Source organism: Doryrhamphus excisus, linkage group LG16 (genome assembly GCF_037039965.1).
Source record: "Doryrhamphus excisus strain RoL-2023G ecotype Guam linkage group LG16, RoL_Dexc_Guam_v1.1, whole genome shotgun sequence".
Taxonomy (NCBI): Eukaryota; Metazoa; Chordata; class Actinopteri; order Syngnathiformes; family Syngnathidae; genus Doryrhamphus; species Doryrhamphus excisus.
In genome coordinates this window covers 6,253,908-6,274,411 of record NC_136372.1, presented here as the reverse complement: position 1 = coordinate 6,274,411, position 20,504 = coordinate 6,253,908, and the positions used below count along the sequence as shown (strand labels likewise).

At 41.0% G+C, this 20,504-nt stretch overlaps 2 protein-coding genes across 3 annotated transcripts; one reads left to right on the top strand and one right to left on the bottom strand.

The window, feature by feature from the left end:
• Window positions 1-303: 303 nt before the first annotated feature.
• On the bottom strand, window positions 304-15,620 carry LOC131103831 (transmembrane emp24 domain-containing protein 1-like). Of its 2 annotated transcripts, XM_078797481.1 has the most exons (6): window positions 15,499-15,545; window positions 15,177-15,286; window positions 14,926-15,102; window positions 1,801-1,898; window positions 1,505-1,685; window positions 304-1,398 (listed from the first exon to the last, which is right to left on the bottom strand). In XM_078797481.1, exons 3-6 carry the CDS (start codon window positions 15,100-15,102, stop codon window positions 1,186-1,188), a joined length of 669 nt encoding a protein of 222 aa, XP_078653607.1. In that variant the 5' UTR covers window positions 15,177-15,286; window positions 15,499-15,545; the 3' UTR covers window positions 304-1,185. The 2 variants fall into 2 exon arrangements, with proteins under 2 accessions (XP_078653607.1, XP_057906417.2); XM_058050434.2 differs by having other exon boundaries at window positions 15,177-15,620.
• A 1,046-nt stretch (window positions 15,621-16,666) lies between these two features.
• On the top strand, window positions 16,667-19,878 carry tnfsf14a (TNF superfamily member 14a). Its single transcript, XM_078797336.1, has 3 exons — window positions 16,667-16,951; window positions 18,084-18,150; window positions 19,415-19,878. Exons 1-3 carry the CDS (start codon window positions 16,769-16,771, stop codon window positions 19,789-19,791), a joined length of 627 nt encoding a protein of 208 aa, XP_078653462.1. The 5' UTR covers window positions 16,667-16,768; the 3' UTR covers window positions 19,792-19,878.
• The last annotated feature ends 626 nt before the right edge of the window (window positions 19,879-20,504 follow it).

The window sequence follows — 20,504 nt, the reverse complement described above, 5'->3', positions numbered from 1 at the left end:
GTGCCTTCATGAAGCCTCATGTGAATGTCTTCAATAGCTGTGGAGCTGTAAATGTAAGGAGCAATAAAGGTGGGGGGGTGGGGAGTGGGGGGGTAGAATCATGGTGAACATGGACAAATGAGAGTCATCATTTCCTCAAAATTATTGACTTGATATTTTATTGCTTGGTCCAATGGAAGTGGGTGTGTATACCAAGAATGCCAATGTGAGCGCTGCTTTTTACTGTTTTGGTTACATACTGTAAATGTGTAAATTAATACAAATAAATATGGTTCACATGGCTCATATGTATACACACATTCTAATATTTGGATATTAGTCCTGTAAAACACACAGTATTACATAACATTACACATTTTCTTATGTTAACTTTACTCATGTTACATTTTTTTCTGATAAAATGTTAACTTTTTTTTCACAAATTACATCTTTTGAGGCACGAATGTATTTTTAAAAGATTGACTTTAGTCTTTAGCTTTTGGTACTAAAAGTTTTTTTTAATGCTTTTATTTCTTATACCCCCTCTAATTATTTTTTCTGGTAATAGTAATACTTTATTTGAATACAATTGTTTAATAGGATTTTTGAGAGATTTGATTTTATTATTTTTTAAACAAAAGTATGACTTATTGTCTTAAAATCAAGGTGATTATTTTATTCTTCTAAATGTTTTTAATTTTTAGATTTAGTTTATTCATAGAAATCTAGTGATATTAGGACTTAAGTCTCTGATTTTTTTTCTGATTTGATTAATCTTGTTTTTTAAATGTTTTTTTATTTTTAATTTCCTACATATTTAATTTAATAATTGTATTTAATAATTAATTTAATAATTATTAATACTTTAATTTTTGAGGATTGAGGCTATAATCATGTACTATTGGGACCTTAACCCGAATTTTATTTTTCATGATCATATTTTCATTTAAACAATATTACATTATTTTAACTACATGGTAAATGGTAATATGTTTATTTTAAAAATATCTTTCAACCTAACAAATTTATTTTTAGAATATTAGGTATTAGGTAGATATTAGTATATCTATATCTATTAATATTAGAATATTAGGTAGAATATTCTTAGAAATGTAGAATTGCTTTTTGTAAAATTGTGTTCTAAAATATACTGTAAAGTTTAGTTTTTGTTCCTTGTAAAAAGGGTTTGCGAAATCCTGGGGGTGTTCAGCAGGATGTGTTTTTAGGAAAGAGGGACTGCAGCACGTAGACCTGAACGCCAGCCACAGTCAGGATGGACAAGATGCTGACGGCGGACCAGAAGGTCACTCTCCACAGGTTGTCGTCTTGGAGGTGCTGGTCCCTGGTGTTGAAGTTCTTCAGCATCAGCTGGATCAGACGACTCCTCTGGAGGGACGAGTACAAAGAGTCCAGCTTGCCCTGCAGGACAACAGTTGGAATGACTTCAGTTGATATTTGTATTCTTGTAGTATTAAAGTACGCGGTATACTTCATTTTTACGTGGGGATGTCCGTATGAGTCTCACCTTGATGTCCTGCAGTTGGAACTCCACGGTCCTGTTTGTGATGACTTCACCGATCAAGTCCTCGTCTTTGATGGCGGTTGGGCCGGTGATGACCAGAGCGAAGAACAACATCTTGTTCGTCAGCGTGCTGAAGCTGTTGTCAAAGCACAACTTGTAGTCTCCATCCTCCGTGACATCCACGCTGGAGGGGGAGAACCGGCACATATGAGGGCTGCACGAGTGCTGCCTGAATATATACACATGCAATGACCAGGAATGGCTTCCTCGTAAGGAAAAACATAGTGGATGAAGCTCACTTGTGGATGGCGTGAGATCTCCGGTAGTCGTATGCAAGTCTGCGGCCGCTTGGCGACACCATGACAAAGCCAACATCCTGATTTGGCTCACCAATCACCTACGACATAGAAATTAACCTGAAAACCTTCCACACCCTCAAAATGGCAGAAAATTCCACTTTGTAGAGGTATCGATTTTTGGTAAAAATGATAAGGGGTTAACCTTAGGGTTTTTTTTGAGGGGGGGGGGGGGGTCAACTTGCTTAAACTGCACTTTACTGCTGTGAAATGAAGTGGAAACCTTCCACACCCTCATGGGGGGTCCCAGAAGGACCCTAAAATGGCAGAAAATTCCACTTTGTAGAGGTGTTGATTTTTGGCAAAAAAGGTAGGGGTAAACCTTACCTTCTTTTTGGGGGGGGTCAACTTGATTAAACTGCACTTTTCTGCTGTGAAATGAAGTGGAAACCTTCCACACCCTCATGGGGGGGGGTCCCAGAAGGACCCCAAAATGGCAGAAAATTCCACTTTGCAGAGGTGTTGATTTTTGGCAAAAATGGTAAGGGGTTAACCTTACCTTTTTTTGGGGGGGGGGGGGGGGGGCAACTTGCTTAAACTGCACTTTACTGCTGTGAAATGAAGTGGAAACCTTCCACACCCTCATGGGGGGTCCCAGAAGGACCCCAAAATGGCAGAAAATTCCACTTTGCAGAGGTGTTGATTTTTGGCAAAAATGGTAAGGGGTTAACCTTACCTTTTTGGGGGGGGGGGGGTCAACTTGCTTAAACTGCACTTTACTGCTGTGAAATGAAGTGGAAACCTTCCACACTCTCATGGGGGGTCCCAGAAGGACCCCAAAATGGCAGAAAATTCCACTTTGCAGAGGTGTCGATTTTTGGCAAAAATGGTAAGGGGTTAACCTTACCTTTTTTTGGGGGGGGGTGGGTGGTCAACTTGCTTAAACTGCACTTTACTGCTGTGAAATGAAGTGGAAACCTTCCACACCCTCATGGGGGGTCCCAGAAGGACCCCAAAATGGCAGAAAATTCCACTTTGCAGAGGTGCTGATTTTTGGCAAAAAAGGTAAGGGGTTAACCTTACCTTTTTTGGGGGGGGGGGGGTCAACTTGCTTAAACTGCACTTTACTGCTGTGAAATGAAGTGGAAACCTTCCACACACTCATGGGGGGTCCCAGAAGGACCCCAAAATGGCAGAAAATTCCACTTTGCAGAGGTGTCAATTTTTGGCAAAAATGGTAAGGGGTTAACCTTACCTTTTTTTTGGGGGGGGGGGGGGGGTCAACTTGCTTAAACTGCACTTTACTGCTGTGAAATGAAGTGGAAACCTTCCACACTCATGGGGGGTCCCAGAAGGACCCCAAAATGGCAGAAAATTCCACTTTGCAGAGGTGTCGATTTTTGGCAAAAATGGTAAGGGGTTAACCTTACCTTTTTTTTGGGGGGGGGGGGGTCAACTTGCTTAAACTGCACTTTACTGCTGTGAAATGAAGTGGAAACCTTCCACACACTCATGGGGGGTCCCAGAAGGACCCCAAAATGGCAGAAAATTCCACTTTGCAGAGGTGTTGATTTTTGGCAAAAAGGTAAGGGGTTAACCTTACCTTTTTTTTTGGGGGGGGGGGTTAACTTGCTTAAACTGCACTTTTCTGCTCCAAAATGAAGTGGAAACCTTCCACACCCTCATGGAGGGTCCCAGAAGGACCCCAAAATGGCAGAAAATTCCACTTTGCAGAGGTGTTGATTTTTGGCAAAAAAGGTAAGTGGTTAACCTTACCTTTTTTTTGGGGGGGGGGGGGGGGGCAACTTGCTTAAACTGCACTTTACTGCTGTGAAATGAAGTGGAAACCTTCCACACCCTAACGGGGGGTCCCAGAAGGACCCCAAAATGGCAGAAAATTCCACTTTGTAGAGGTGTTGATTTTTGGCAAAAATAGTAAGGGGTTAACCTTACCTCTTTTGGTTTTTTTCAACTTGCTTAAAATGCACTTTTCTGCTCCAAAATGAAGTGGAAACCTTCCACACCCTCATGGGGGGTCCCAGAAGGACCCCAAAATGGCAGAAAATTCCACTTTGCAGAGGTGTCGATTTTTGGCAAAAATGGTAAGGGGTTAACCTTACCTTTTTTGGGGGGGGGGGGGGTCAACTTGCTTAAACTGCACTTTACTGCTGTGAAATGAAGTGGAAACCTTCCACACCCTCATGGGGGGTCCCAGAAGGACCCCAAAATGGCAGAAAATTCCACTTTGCAGAGGTGTCGATTTTTGGCAAAAATGGTAAGGGGTTAACCTTACCTTTTTTGGGGGGGGGGGGGGTCAACTTGCTTAAACTGCACTTTACTGCTGTGAAATGAAGTGGAAACCTTCCACACCCTCATGGGGGGTCCCAGAAGGACCCTAAAATGGCAGAAAATTCCACTTTGTAGAGGTGTTGATTTTTGGCAAAAAAGGTAGGGGTAAACCTTACCTTCTTTTTGGGGGGGGGTCAACTTGATTAAACTGCACTTTTCTGCTGTGAAATGAAGTGGAAACCTTCCACACCCTCATGGGGGGGGGTCCCAGAAGGACCCCAAAATGGCAGAAAATTCCACTTTGCAGAGGTGTTGATTTTTGGCAAAAATGGTAAGGGGTTAACCTTACCTTTTTTTTGGGGGGGGGGGTTAACTTGCTTAAACTGCACTTTACTGCTGTGAAATGAAGTGGAAACCTTCCACACACTCATGGGGGGTCCCAGAAGGACCCCAAAATGGCAGAAAATTCCACTTTGCAGAGGTGTCGATTTTTGGCAAAAATGGTAAGGGGTTAACCTTACCTTTTTTTTTGGGGGGGGGGGGGGGGGGGTCAACTTGCTTAAACTGCACTTTACTGCTGTGAAATGAAGTGGAAACCTTCCACACACTCATGGGGGGTCCCAGAAGGACCCCAAAATGGCAGAAAATTCCACTTTGCAGAGGTGTTGATTTTTGGCAAAAAAGGTAAGGGGTTAACCTTACCTTTTTTTGGGGGGGGGGGGCAACTTGCTTAAACTGCACTTTACTGCTGTGAAATGAAGTGGAAACCTTCCACACCCTAACGGGGGGTCCCAGATGGACCCCAAAATGGCAGAAAATTCCACTTTGTAGAGGTGTTGATTTTTGGCAAAAATAGTAAGGGGTTAACCTTACCTTTTTTGGTTTTTTTCAACTTGCTTAAAATGCACTTTTCTGCTCCAAAATGAAGTGGAAACCTTCCACACCGTCATGGGGGGTCCCAGAAGGACCCCAAAATGGCAGAAAATTCCACTTTGCAGAGGTGTTGATTTTTGGCAAAAATGGTAAGGGGTTAACCTTACCTTTTTTGGTTTTTTTCAACTTGCTTAAAATGCACTTTACTGCTCCAAAATGAAGTGGAAACCTTCCACACCCTCATGGGGGGTCCCAGAAGGACCCCAAAATGGCAGAAAATTCCACTTTGCAGAGGTGTCGATTTTTGGCAAAAATGGTAAGGGGTTAACCTTACCTTTTTTTTGGGGGGGGGGGGTCAACTTGCTTAAACTGCACTTTACTGCTGTGAAATGAAGTGGAAACCTTCCACACTCATGGGGGGTCCCAGAAGGACCCCAAAATGGCAGAAAATTCCACTTTGCAGAGGTGTTGATTTTTGGCAAAAATGGTAAGGGGTTAACCTTACCTTTTTTGGGGGGGGAGGGGGTCAACTTGCTTAAACTGCACTTTACTGCTGTGAAATGAAGTGGAAACCTTCCACACACTCATGGGGGGTCCCAGAAGGACCCCAAAATGGCAGAAAATTCCACTTTGCAGAGGTGTTGATTTTTGGCAAAAATGGTAAGGGGTTAACCTTACCTTTTTTTTTGGGGGGGGGGGGGTCAACTTGCTTAAACTGCACTTTACTGCTGTGAAATGAAGTGGAAACCTTCCACACACTCATGGGGGGTCCCAGAAGGACCCCAAAATGGCAGAAAATTCCACTTTGCAGAGGTGTTGATTTTTGGCAAAAAAGGTAAGGGGTTAACCTTACCTTTTTTTTGGGGGGGGGGCAACTTGCTTAAACTGCACTTTACTGCTGTGAAATGAAGTGGAAACCTTCCACACCCTAACGGGGGGTCCCAGAAGGACCCCAAAATGGCAGAAAATTCCACTTTGTAGAGGTGTTGATTTTTGGCAAAAATAGTAAGGGGTTAACCTTACCTTTTTTGGTTTTTTTCAACTTGCTTAAAATGCACTTTTCTGCTCCAAAATGAAGTGGAAACCTTCCACACCCTCATGGGGGGTCCCAGAAGGACCCCAAAATGGTAGAAAATTCCACTTTGCAGAGGTGTTGATTTTTGGCAAAAAAGGTAAGGGGTTAACCTTACCTTTTTTGGGGGGGGGTTAACTTGCTTAAACTGCACTTTACTGCTGTGAAATGAAGTGGAAACCTTCCACACCCTCATGGGGGGTCCCAGAAGGACCCCAAAATGGCAGAAAATTCCACTTTGCAGAGGTGTTGATTTTTGGCAAAAATGGTAAGGGGTTAACCTTACCTTTTTTGGTTTTTTTCAACTTGCTTAAAATGCACTTTACTGCTCCAAAATGAAGTGGAAACCTTCCACACCCTCATGGGGGGTCCCAGAAGGACCCCAAAATGGCAGAAAATTCCACTTTGCAGAGGTGTCGATTTTTGGCAAAAATGGTAAGGGGTTAACCTTACCTTTTTTGGGGGGGGGGTCAACTTGCTTAAACTGCACTTTACTGCTGTGGAATGAAGTGGAAACCTTCCACACACTCATGGGGGGTCCCAGAAGGACCCCAAAATGGCAGAAAATTCCACTTTGCAGAGGTGTCGATTTTTGGCAAAAATGGTAAGGGGTTAACCTTACCTTTTTTGGGGGGGGGGGTCAACTTGCTTAAACTGCACTTTACTGCTGTGAAATGAAGTGGAAACCTTCCACACACTCATGGGGGGTCCCAGAAGGACCCCAAAATGGCAGAAAATTCCACTTTGCAGAGGTGTTGATTTTTGGCAAAAAAAGTAAGGGGTTAACCTTACCTTTTTTGGGGGGGGGGGCAACTTGCTTAAACTGCACTTTACTGCTGTGAAATGAAGTGGAAACCTTCCACACCCTAACGGGGGGTCCCAGAAGGACCCCAAAATGGATGAAAATTCCACTTTGTAGAGGTGTTGATTTTTGGCAAAAATAGTAAGGGGTTAACCTTACCTTTTTTGGTTTTTTTCAACTTGCTTAAAATGCACTTTTCTGCTCCAAAATGAAGTGGAAACCTTCCACACCCTCATGGGGGGTCCCAGAAGGACCCCAAAATGGCAGAAAATTCCACTTTGCAGAGGTGTCAATTTTTGGCAAAAATGGTAAGGGGTTAACCTTACCTTTTTTGGGGGGGGGGGTTAACTTGCTTGAACTGCACTTTACTGTTGTGAAATGAAGTGGAAACCTTCCACACCCTCATGGGGGGTCCCAGAAGGACCCCAAAATGGCAGAAAATTCCACTTTGCAGAGGTGTTGATTTTTGGCAAAAATGGTAAGGGGTTAACCTTACCTTTTTTTGGGGGGGGGGGTTAACTTGCTTAAACTGCACTTTACTGCTGTGGAATGAAGTGGAAACCTTCCACACACTCATGGGGGGTCCCAGAAGGACCCCAAAATGGCAGAAAATTCCACTTTGCAGAGGTGTCGATTTTTGGCAAAAATGGTAAGGGGTTAACCTTACCTTTTTTTGGGGGGGGGGGGGGGTCAACTTGCTTAAACTGCACTTTACTGCTGTGAAATGAAGTGGAAACCTTCCACACCCTCATGGGGGGTCCCAGAAGGACCCCAAAATGGCAGAAAATTCCACTTTGCAGAGGTGTCAATTTTTGGCAAAAAAGGTAAGGGGTTAACCTTACCTTTTTTGGGGGGGGGGTTAACTTGCTTAAACTGCACTTTACTGCTGTGAAATGAAGTGGAAACCTTCCACACCCTCATGGGGGGGGGGGGGTGTCCCAGAAGGACCCCAAAATGGCAGAAAATTCCACTTTGCAGAGGTGTCGATTTTTGGCAAAAATGGTAAGGGGTTAACCTTACCTTTTTTGGGGGGGGGGGTCAACTTGCTTAAACTGCACTTTACTGCTGTGAAATGAAGTGGAAACCTTCCACACCCTCATGGGGGGTCCCAGAAGGACCCCAAAATGGCAGAAAATTCCACTTTGCAGAGGTGTTGATTTTTGGCAAAAATGGTAAGGGGTTAACCTTACCTTTTTTTGGGGGGGGGGGTTAACTTGCTTAAACTGCACTTTACTGCTGTGAAATGAAGTGGAAACCTTCCACACACTCATGGGGGGTCCCAGAAGGACCCCAAAATGGCAGAAAATTCCACTTTGCAAAGGTGTTGATTTTTGGCAAAAAAGGTAAGGGGTTAACCTTACCTTTTTTTTTGGGGGGGGGGGGCAACTTGCTTAAACTGCACTTTACTGCTGTGAAATGAAGTGGAAACCTTCCACACCCTAACGGGGGGTCCCAGAAGGACCCCAAAATGGCAGAAAATTCCACTTTGTAGAGGTGTTGATTTTTGGCAAAAATAGTAAGGGGTTAACCTTACCTTTTTTGGTTTTTTTCAACTTGCTTAAAATGCACTTTTCTGCTCCAAAATGAAGTGGAAACCTTCCACACCCTCATGGGGGGTCCCAGAAGGACCCCAAAATGGTAGAAAATTCCACTTTGCAGAGGTGTTGATTTTTGGCAAAAAAGGTAAGGGGTTAACCTTACCTTTTTTGGGGGGGGGTTAACTTGCTTAAACTGCACTTTACTGCTGTGAAATGAAGTGGAAACCTTCCACACCCTCATGGGGGGTCCCAGAAGGACCCCAAAATGGCAGAAAATTCCACTTTGCAGAGGTGTTGATTTTTGGCAAAAATGGTAAGGGGTTAACCTTACCTTTTTTGGTTTTTTTCAACTTGCTTAAAATGCACTTTACTGCTCCAAAATGAAGTGGAAACCTTCCACACCCTCATGGGGGGTCCCAGAAGGACCCCAAAATGGCAGAAAATTCCACTTTGCAGAGGTGTCGATTTTTGGCAAAAATGGTAAGGGGTTAACCTTACCTTTTTTGGGGGGGGGGGTCAACTTGCTTAAACTGCACTTTACTGCTGTGGAATGAAGTGGAAACCTTCCACACACTCATGGGGGGTCCCAGAAGGACCCCAAAATGGCAGAAAATTCCACTTTGCAGAGGTGTCGATTTTTGGCAAAAATGGTAAGGGGTTAACCTTACCTTTTTTGGGGGGGGGGGTCAACTTGCTTAAACTGCACTTTACTGCTGTGAAATGAAGTGGAAACCTTCCACACACTCATGGGGGGTCCCAGAAGGACCCCAAAATGGCAGAAAATTCCACTTTGCAGAGGTGTTGATTTTTGGCAAAAAAAGTAAGGGGTTAACCTTACCTTTTTTGGGGGGGGGGGCAACTTGCTTAAACTGCACTTTACTGCTGTGAAATGAAGTGGAAACCTTCCACACCCTAACGGGGGGTCCCAGAAGGACCCCAAAATGGATGAAAATTCCACTTTGTAGAGGTGTTGATTTTTGGCAAAAATAGTAAGGGGTTAACCTTACCTTTTTTGGTTTTTTTCAACTTGCTTAAAATGCACTTTTCTGCTCCAAAATGAAGTGGAAACCTTCCACACCCTCATGGGGGGTCCCAGAAGGACCCCAAAATGGCAGAAAATTCCACTTTGCAGAGGTGTCAATTTTTGGCAAAAATGGTAAGGGGTTAACCTTACCTTTTTTGGGGGGGGGGGTTAACTTGCTTGAACTGCACTTTACTGTTGTGAAATGAAGTGGAAACCTTCCACACCCTCATGGGGGGTCCCAGAAGGACCCCAAAATGGCAGAAAATTCCACTTTGCAGAGGTGTTGATTTTTGGCAAAAATGGTAAGGGGTTAACCTTACCTTTTTTTGGGGGGGGGGGTTAACTTGCTTAAACTGCACTTTACTGCTGTGGAATGAAGTGGAAACCTTCCACACACTCATGGGGGGTCCCAGAAGGACCCCAAAATGGCAGAAAATTCCACTTTGCAGAGGTGTCGATTTTTGGCAAAAATGGTAAGGGGTTAACCTTACCTTTTTTGGGGGGGGGGGGGGGTCAACTTGCTTAAACTGCACTTTACTGCTGTGAAATGAAGTGGAAACCTTCCACACCCTCATGGGGGGTCCCAGAAGGACCCCAAAATGGCAGAAAATTCCACTTTGCAGAGGTGTCAATTTTTGGCAAAAAAGGTAAGGGGTTAACCTTACCTTTTTTGGGGGGGGGGTTAACTTGCTTAAACTGCACTTTACTGCTGTGAAATGAAGTGGAAACCTTCCACACCCTCATGGGGGGGGGGGGGGGGGTGTCCCAGAAGGACCCCAAAATGGCAGAAAATTCCACTTTGCAGAGGTGTCGATTTTTGGCAAAAATGGTAAGGGGTTAACCTTACCTTTTTTGGGGGGGGGGGTCAACTTGCTTAAACTGCACTTTACTGCTGTGAAATGAAGTGGAAACCTTCCACACCCTCATGGGGGGTCCCAGAAGGACCCCAAAATGGCAGAAAATTCCACTTTGCAGAGGTGTTGATTTTTGGCAAAAATGGTAAGGGGTTAACCTTACCTTTTTTTGGGGGGGGGGGTTAACTTGCTTAAACTGCACTTTACTGCTGTGAAATGAAGTGGAAACCTTCCACACACTCATGGGGGGTCCCAGAAGGACCCCAAAATGGCAGAAAATTCCACTTTGCAAAGGTGTTGATTTTTGGCAAAAAAGGTAAGGGGTTAACCTTACCTTTTTTTTTGGGGGGGGGGGGCAACTTGCTTAAACTGCACTTTACTGCTGTGAAATGAAGTGGAAACCTTCCACACCCTAACGGGGGGTCCCAGAAGGACCCCAAAATGGCAGAAAATTCCACTTTGTAGAGGTGTTGATTTTTGGCAAAAATAGTAAGGGGTTAACCTTACCTTTTTTGGGGGGGGGTTAACTTGCTTAAACTGCACTTTACTGCTGTGAAATGAAGTGGAAACCTTCCACACCGTCATGGGGGGTCCCAGAAGGACCCCAAAATGGCAGATAATTCCACTTTGCAGAGGTGTTGATTTTTGGCAAAAATGGTAAGGGGTTAACCTTACCTTTTTTGGTTTTTTTCAACTTGCTTAAAATGCACTTTACTGCTCCAAAATGAAGTGGAAACCTTCCACACCCTCATGGGGGGTCCCAGAAGGACCCCAAAATGGCAGAAAATTCCACTTTGCAGAGGTGTCGATTTTTGGCAAAAATGGTAAGGGGTTAACCTCACCTTTTTTTGGGGGGGGGGGGTCAACTTGCTTAAACTGCACTTTACTGTTGTGAAATGAAGTGGAAACCTTCCACACACTCATGGGGGGTCCCAGAAGGACCCCAAAATGGCAGAAAATTCCACTTTGCAGAGGTGTCGATTTTTGGCAAAAATGGTAAGGGGTTAACCTTACCTTTTTTGGGGGGGGGGGGTCAACTTGCTTAAACTGCACTTTACTGCTGTGAAATGAAGTGGAAACCTTCCACACCCTAACGGGGGGTCCCAGAAGGACCCCAAAATGGCAGAAAATTCCACTTTGCAGAGGTGTTGATTTTTGGCAAAAAAGGTAAGGGGTTAACCTTACCTTTTGTGGGGGTGGGGGAGGGGTTCAACTTGCTTAAAATGCACTTTTCTGCTCCAAAATGAAGTGGAAACCTTCCACACCCTCATGGGGGGTCCCAGAAGGACCCCAAAATGGCAGAAAATTCCACTTTGCAGAGGTGTTGATTTTTGGCAAAAAAAGGTAAGGGGTTAACCTTACCTTTTTTTTGGGGGGGGGTTAACTTGCTTAAACTGCACTTTACTGCTGTGAAATGAAGTGGAAACCTTCCACACCCTCATGGGGGGTCCCAGAAGGACCCCAAAATGGCAGAAAATTCCACTTTGCAGAGGTGTTGATTTTTGGCAAAAAAGGTAAGGGGTTAACCTTACCTTTTGGGGGGGTGGGGGAGGGGTTCAACTTGCTTAAAATGCACTTTTCTGCTCCAAAATGAAGTGGAAACCTTCCACACCCTCATGGGGGGTCCCAGAAGGACCCCAAAATGGCAGAAAATTCCACTTTGTAGAGGTGTCAATTTTTGGCAAAAATGGTAAGGGGTTAATCTTACCTTTTTTTTGGGGGGGGGGGGGGTTAACTTGCTTAAACTGCACTTTACTGCTGTGAAATGAAGTGGAAACCTTCCACACCCTCACGGGGGGGGTCCCAGAAGGATCCCAAAATGGCAGAAAATTCCACTTTGTAGAGGTGTTGATTTTTGGCAAAAATAGTAAGGGGTTAACCTTACCTTTTTTTTGGGGGGGGGGGGGGGGGGGGGTTAACTTGCTTAAACTGCACTTTACTGCTGTGAAATGAAGTGGAAACCTTCCACACCCTCATGGGGGGTCCCAGATGGACACCAAAATGGCAGAAAATTCCACTTTGTAGAGGTGTTGATTTTTGGCAAAAATAGTAAGGGGTTAACCTTACCTCTTTTGGTTTTTTTCAACTTGCTTAAAATGCACTTTTCTGCTCCAAAATGAAGTGGAAACCTTCCACACCCTCATGGGGGGTCCCAGAAGGACCCAAAATGGCAGAAAATTCCACTTTGCAGAGGTGTTGATTTTTGGCAAAAAAGGTAAGGGGTTAACCTTACCTTTTTTGGGGGGGGGGTTAACTTGCTTAAACTGTACTTTACTGCTGTGAAATGAAGTGGAAACCTTCCACACCCTCATGGGGGGTCCCAGAAGGACCCCAAAATGGCAGAAAATTCCACTTTGTAGAGGTGTTGATTTTTGGCAAAAATGGTAAGGGGTTAACCTTACCTCTTTTGGTTTTTTTCAACTTGCTTAAAATGCACTTTTCTGCTCCAAAATGAAGTGGAAACCTTCCACACCCTCATGGGGGGTCCCAGAAGGACCCCAAAATGGCAGAAAATTCCACTTTGTAGAGGTGTCAATTTTTGGCAAAAATGGTAAGGGGTTAACCTTACCTTTTTTGGGGGGGAGGGGGAGGTTCAACTTGCTTAAACTGCACTTTACTGCTGTGAAATGAAGTGGAAACCTTCCACACCCTCACGGGGGGGTCCCAGAAGGATCCCAAAATGGCAGAAAATTCCACTTTGTAGAGGTGTTGATTTTTGGCAAAAATAGTAAGGGGTTAACCTTACCTTTTTTTTTGGGGGGGGGGGGGGGGGGTTAACTTGCTTAAACTGCACTTTACTGCTGTGAAATGAAGTGGAAACCTTCCACACCCTCATGGGGGGTCCCAGATGGACACCAAAATGGCAGAAAATTCCACTTTGTAGAGGTGTTGATTTTTGGCAAAAATAGTAAGGGGTTAACCTTACCTCTTTTGGTTTTTTTCAACTTGCTTAAAATGCACTTTTCTGCTCCAAAATGAAGTGGAAACCTTCCACACCCTCATGGGGGGTCCCAGAAGGACCCAAAATGGCAGAAAATTCCACTTTGTAGAGGTGTCAATTTTTTGGCAAAAATGGTAAGGGGTTAACCTTACCTTTTTTGGGGGGGGAGGGGGAGGTTCAACTTGCTTAAACTGCACTTTACTGCTGTGAAATGAAGTGGAAACCTTCCACACCCTCATGGGGGGGTCCCAGAAGGACCCCAAAATGGCAGAAAATTCCACTTTGTAGAGGTGTTGATTTTTGGCAAAAATAGTAAGGGGTTAACCTTACCTTTTTTTGGGGGGGGGGGGGGGTTAACTTGCTTAAACTGCACTTTACTGCTGTGAAATGAAGTGGAAACCTTCCACACACTCATGGGGGGTCCCAGAAGTACCCCAAAATGGCAGAAAATTCCACTTTGCAGAGGTGTTGATTTTTGGCAAAAAAAGGTAAGGGGTTAACCTTACCTTTTTTTTTGGGGGGGGGGTTAACTTGCTTAAACTGCACTTTACTGCTGTGGAATGAAGTGGAAACCTTCCACACCCTCATGGGGGGTCCCAGAAGGACCCCAAAATGGCAGAAAATTCCACTTTGCAGAGGTGTCGATTTTTGGCAAAAATGGTAAGGGGTTAACCTTATCTTTTTGGGGGGGGGTAGGGGGAGGTTCAACTTGCTTAAACTGCACTTTACTGCTGTGAAATGAAGTGGAAACCTTCCACACTCTCATGGGGGGTCCCAGAAGGACCCCAAAATGGCAGAAATTTCCACTTTGCAGAGGTGTTGATTTTTGGCAAAAATAGTAAGGGGTTAACCTTACCTTTTTGGGGGGGAGGGGGTTCAATCCTTAATAATAATCGTTTCTGAATGTTCCTAAATAGGCTTTTTTACTCACAAACATTTAGAATTTAAAACCAGTATCATAAATACCATAAATAAACAAAGAAAAACGTGTTCGTGTGAGAGGTCTCACTCACTCTTTTGTATTTAGTATATTTTTTATTATTTTGTAATTATTTTTCATTATTTACATTATTTTATATTTTTGTATTTTGTATTTACTGAACATTTGTGGGCGCGTTTAAGAAGTAATATGCTAATAATAAAGAAAAGTAGTAATCCAAAAATATGCTTGCTGACTGTATTGTTTTATAAGTTCCGAAAATTGATATCATTTTACATAAAATTTGATGTAATTATCGTAGTTGTACATCGAATCGTTTTAAGATATTTATTTTATTCGTTAGAAATAAAAACTTGTATCTGCAATTAAATGCCATTCATTGTGAGTAAACTATGGATTTTTTTAAATATGATTAATCACGGCCAAATATTTTAATCGATTCACAGCCCGACTTATAATACCATTAACACCAAGTATGACCTAAAAACATATTTTTAACATTATAATTAAATAGTCCAATGCATGAAAATTGGAATAGGATATCATATACGATTTTTGACAAGTGTCAATCAGCATGTAGACACAAAAAACAAATATGTTAACATGCAGTGAACGTTGAGACTGATTAGCAGATTAGTTTGCTGCATTTAAGCATAGTTCCATTCACGCCGACAATAACATGACATTGCATTAAAAAATTATGTTTCATTTGGGATGTAATCAAGGTGTCCTGGGACTTTTGACCACATTTTCAGCAGTGAATAAGAATAATAATAAGAAAAATGTTGTGATTACTTGGTATTCAAACTCCAGGCTGTGGTCCTTTGCTGTGGTTTGGTAAAAGCACTCTCTGCCGCCGGAAGGTAACAAGAAGGTGAACTCCATGTCTTCACTGGACCTCAGGTTCAAAGCCCGGCTCGTCTTGAGAGTCGAAGAAGCCAGCAAAGTCAGCAGCAAACACCTCAGCTCCATCTTGAAAATCACAATGACAAGAGATGCTAGTTGCACACAAAGACAAGACGCTAACGTTGAGCACTTTGTCAAACCTGCTGATCCAGCCCAGCTTGGTGTCATTCCGGCTTCTTTTGGCCTGGAGCTCAATACCACGGCATCACGGGGAGAGCTTCACCTTTGCTAATATTTCACCCTTTGGAGTCTTTGGAGGAAAAGAAGTTGCCTAATAATGGCACACACCTTGGAAGGTTGACCAGCCGTCCCTCGTTACACCAATACACACCACCACGTGATTTTATTTATTGTTACATTTTTTACACCAGTGGTCTGACACTCTTTTATAACTTCATTCTGACCTGAACACATCAACAGTAGTACAATTCCAACACCATATACTGTATTTAACCAACTCACACGTCTGGAGTCCATTAATCCTGGCAACGACACTTCCTCATTCTCGTCACAAGAACGCGAGATGCATTCAATGCCACTACGAACATCACAAAACGGCTTTCTAGTGCGCGTGCGTAAATAAACCGGAAGATAAATAAAAAAACACGACGCTGTCTCTCTACATTAAGATTTTGGTACATTTAAGTATGCAAAAACATACAACGAAAATAAGTACATTTATCTTAAATTACATTACCCAGAGAACCAATAAAGAAACCTCCGCTTCCTTTGTCGTGCATGTATATGTGTGCGGTAACTGTAACATATAACAAATGTAATTACTGTCCGTAAATGTACATTAAGTATGCTAAATACGAGTAGCTAGTTTGAACACAGTGCTACATTGCTAACAAATCCATGTCATACTATCAACTTACAACTTACATATTCAAAGTAATAATTCGGGAGAATGTTTTTACACATATATATCCATACTCACAAAGACGAACGTTTCCTAAAATTCAAACAAAGCTTATTTATGAGCTTTTTCCAAACTCTTTCTGCCGTTGCTAGCTTGTACTTAACACGACGAGGAAATACGTCAAAGATCCTCTAATACTGAAAGAGCATTCACTCTTGCAATCAATGAAACGATTCTATTTAGAGATATCTCAATTTGGAAATTTCAACCATGGCTTTTTAACCGTTTTACTACACATTTTTAACATATATTACCAGCTATGAACCCGTTTACACATTCAACTCACAATCACATGAAACCCACTGTCTTTGACCGGAAGTCATGACAACGTGATGTCTTTGAACACAACCTCTCATTGCAAGTGTGAGACTTGCGTGGTATCTTTTAGCTTGATTGACACATTCAGTTCATTTGGAGCTGTTAACTGTCATATTATCCGGCTATTTATCTTTCTGTTCATTAAATACAGCAAAATTGGCATATTTCAAACACAATTGCTCATTTAACCTTTGACAGCCCAACTACTAAACCGATTTCTCCTAACATAACACTCTTGTAAGACTCCAAATTTGAAATGTTTTATTGAAAGCAATGTTTTTCTCTCATCATTTTGAGTTATTTTCACTTTATTGTTGTAAAATGATTGTGTGATTATTAGAATGAAGTACTATAGTAGTGGAGAGATGCTGTGTGATGCACATTGCCTTTGCAGTGTGCAACGGCACGCATCAACTACTATCTCTCACTTGGGGGTCTGATGAGCTCTGGAAAGATATTTGCACTTGCAGAAGAGCTGAATAGCGTACAGACATGAAAGCTCCTTCTGTGTACGTTGTCGACAACCGTGCTACCGCCCCTCCGCTACCACCCCGAGCAGCCCCTCCAAGGACTGGAAACCTGGCTCAGAGCCTTCTTTTCCTGCTGGTGAGCTTAGCCTTGGGTGGGGTCATACTGGAGGCTGTGCTGATCTTCTATCTCCACTCAAGTCAACGTGTAAGGACATCTATTTATTATTTTCCATTCAGATTTAATTTTAATTATACCAGCTTTCTGTTGTCATATTGACATAGGACCTTAACTCATTGGAATACTTGATGAGGGTACAACCATTTATAGTACTTTTCACTTCATTCAACTGCATCAATGGCAATGAATGAATGAAAAATCTAAGTTAAAAAAATTTGAAATATCTTATATTTAATATTTTTTCCTTAGTCCAAAAATTAAACAAAAAAATACAATAACAACGATAATTATATAGATTTTTTGTCATGATGATAGTTTAATCTTTTTCATATTTCGTCCCCCCTTCATATCAGTTTATTGCGCAGAATTTGTTCATTTTCTAATCATTATGATTGCTTTTATAATAAAATAGTAATATATAATATATATATAAAATAATATAATAGCAGTATTTTGTTTTATTTCAGTTTACCTTGAACCTTTTCCATGAAACACATATTTTTCTCATACTCTTGACTAATAGCATCATATCTAATTAGACATATCTGCTTAATCTACTATATTTGATTTAATACATGAAATAAAGTTGAGTAAATTCTGTGTCCAAAAATTAATTATTTATGATAATTATTTATGTTTTTTGTCATGATAGTTTAATTTTTTCCATATTTTGTCCCCCCCTTTTATCACAATTTATTGTGCAGAATTAGTTTGTTTTTCTAATCATAATGATTGCTTTTCTAATATAATAGCAATATATAACATACTATATAATATACATAATAGCAGTATTTTGTTTTATTTCAGTTCAATTTGAACCTTTTTTCATGAAATACATATTTTTCTCATACTCGTGACCTCAGACTCATACACATATTTCATTAGGCACACCTGCTTAATCTACTGAATTTAATTTAATACATGAAATAAAGTTGAGTAAATGCTGTACTGCGGGGGGAAAAAAGAGCATTTCCTGTTGGTGTTGTTGCGTGTAAGAAGCTCGAGGCAAACAAATGTGCAAAGTGGACGGCGGGGAGAAGAAGGGGTCTATTTCCTGTTTCCTCTAACCTTTTCTTTTCTTTACCAACACGACCTACAAAAAAAGCACCTACTATACTCCATATTGTACCAACACTGACATGTATCGTTTGCATTGCAGGAACAAACATCAGCTTCCTTCTCCAGGCCCACCGCAGGTATACGTCACATTCAACATGAACTGGAATAAATACGCATCATTTTCACCCTAAAGTGTCCATATTATGGTTGCCCACAGAAAAACTTGAATCCCTCCACTCTTCCAGTCCTGAGGTTCCTCATTCTAAACCAGCGGCACATCTGATGGGTGAGACGCCACGATAGACTTTCTATGAGCATGAAATGCAAGCAGTCATCTAATAACATTATTATATTACTATATCGTATTTTGTAGGGTTTACAATTCAATTTCAATGAATTTTATGAAGCCCTGTGATTGGCTGGTGACCTAACAGGGTGTATCCCACCTCTCGACCAAACTCAGCTGGGATAGGCTCCAGCATAGAGACTGAATGAATGAATTTGTTGATAAATGTATTTGTGTACTATTGTACATGTACTACACTCACTCTTTATCATAATAATCATAATAATAATTCTGAAAATAAAATGAACGTAATTATAAAATTAAATATCAACCAAAAAAAATAATTTGTTATAATAAGTTTGAGGCTTTATTCTCATTTTAGTAAAATTTGTTTGTGTATTTTTGAGTTTTTGTTGTTTTGTAGATATACATTTATTTTATATATTATTATTATTATTATTAACATTTTTTTTAAACATTTAACATATTAACATTTTCTTTGTATAATTTCATGGGGGGTTGTCTCTTGATATTAAAATTCTATTTTATGTATTTTATACATAAAATATTTTTATGTATTTTTGACATTTTTTTATACATAAAGTATTTTATTTTATTTTATGTAAATATTAAAAGACGTTTGTCATATCCTGCATTTTTTACATGTACAATTTTGAGGTATTTTACCTCATAATTTTCCAAAATTTTTACAAAACAATTGTAAGATTTTTTATACACTTATAATAAATACGTAAAATAAAAATATTATGTAAAATATAATATATATATATAATAAATAAATGAAAAAATTATATATATATACACATCTTTTTACATTTTTACATGTACGACTTTTTGTTTTTGTGTACAATATATTTATATATATAAATTATATAGAATAGAATTATATAGAAATTGCCATTTGTTGTAGTATGATGGTTGTAGCTGTTGTAGAGGTTGTGTAAAGAGTATGGATTTATACTAAATATCTTCATCAAATAAAGGTTCTACATTGGAATTGGGTACAGACATACTTATACAGTGTAAATAAGACCATGTATAACCTGTTAGGTGGGGTACATGGTGGTAGTCTTCGTTACCTTTGGAAAGAAATGGAACATAATCATGGTTGACTTTGTCTCCAGATGGACCAGATGTTCTTCACGACAAAGCCATCCTGGGCTGGAGCGCCATCGCGAACCCCCTCCTCCACCAGATGGACTACAAGAACAGAAGTCTGGTCATCCGCAAGGACGGTTACTACTTTATCTACTCCAAAGTGTTTTTCGTGGACGTGGGAGTATTCCACCACACCATGCACACTCTCAGGGATGACGAGGAGAGCATCCCGCTTTTGCAATCCAGGACATATTCCACAAAGACGGAGAAGAAATCCAACAGCTTCCTGGGTGGAGTCTTCCACCTCCACAAACGTGACGCCGTTTTCGTCAAAGTGAGCAACTCCTCCAAAGTAGTACGCCACAAAGCCTACGAGAACGTCTTTGGTGCGTTCATGATCTAGAACACGGGTGTCCAAAGTTTCCCAACAAAGGGCCACATTCTGAAATATTAAAGGACGCAAGGGACACTTTCATATTTCATAAATCAAAACAGGTAGATAAGCTAAGTCGTGATATACAATCATGGAAAAAAATATTAGACCAGCCTTGTTTCTTCAGTTTATTGATCTCAAAACCTTTATTGGTATTACAGGTATTGATTTCAATACCTGGTACAACTAAAGGTACCTTTATTTGGACAGATATAACGATGATAACAACTATAACTATAATAGTGTCAATTATTAATAGTGTAGTTATATATAAATAGTTAGAATAGTATAATATGTTATACTATTATATTATAATATTAGATAAATATAAAGTAGTTATATATAAATAGTTTAATAGTTTAATTTAATAGCTCATATCCAGCAACTTCCATAGTTTTCTTGATAATCACTTAAGGTCTTATATCAATAGCTCTATTATTGTGCTGCCAAAAAATGTAAGTCATTTGAGCTACTTCTGTTGTTGTCATTATATTTTGTCCAAACAAAGTTACCGTGAGCTTTGCCAGGCATTAAAATAAACAAATAAAGTAAGAAACAATGCTTTTTCCATGACTGTATATATTAAAAAAACTGTATTTCAACTTTGTATTATACAGTGAAGAAAATAAGTATTTGAACACCCTGCTATTTTGCTATTTCTCCCACTTAGAAATCATGGAGGG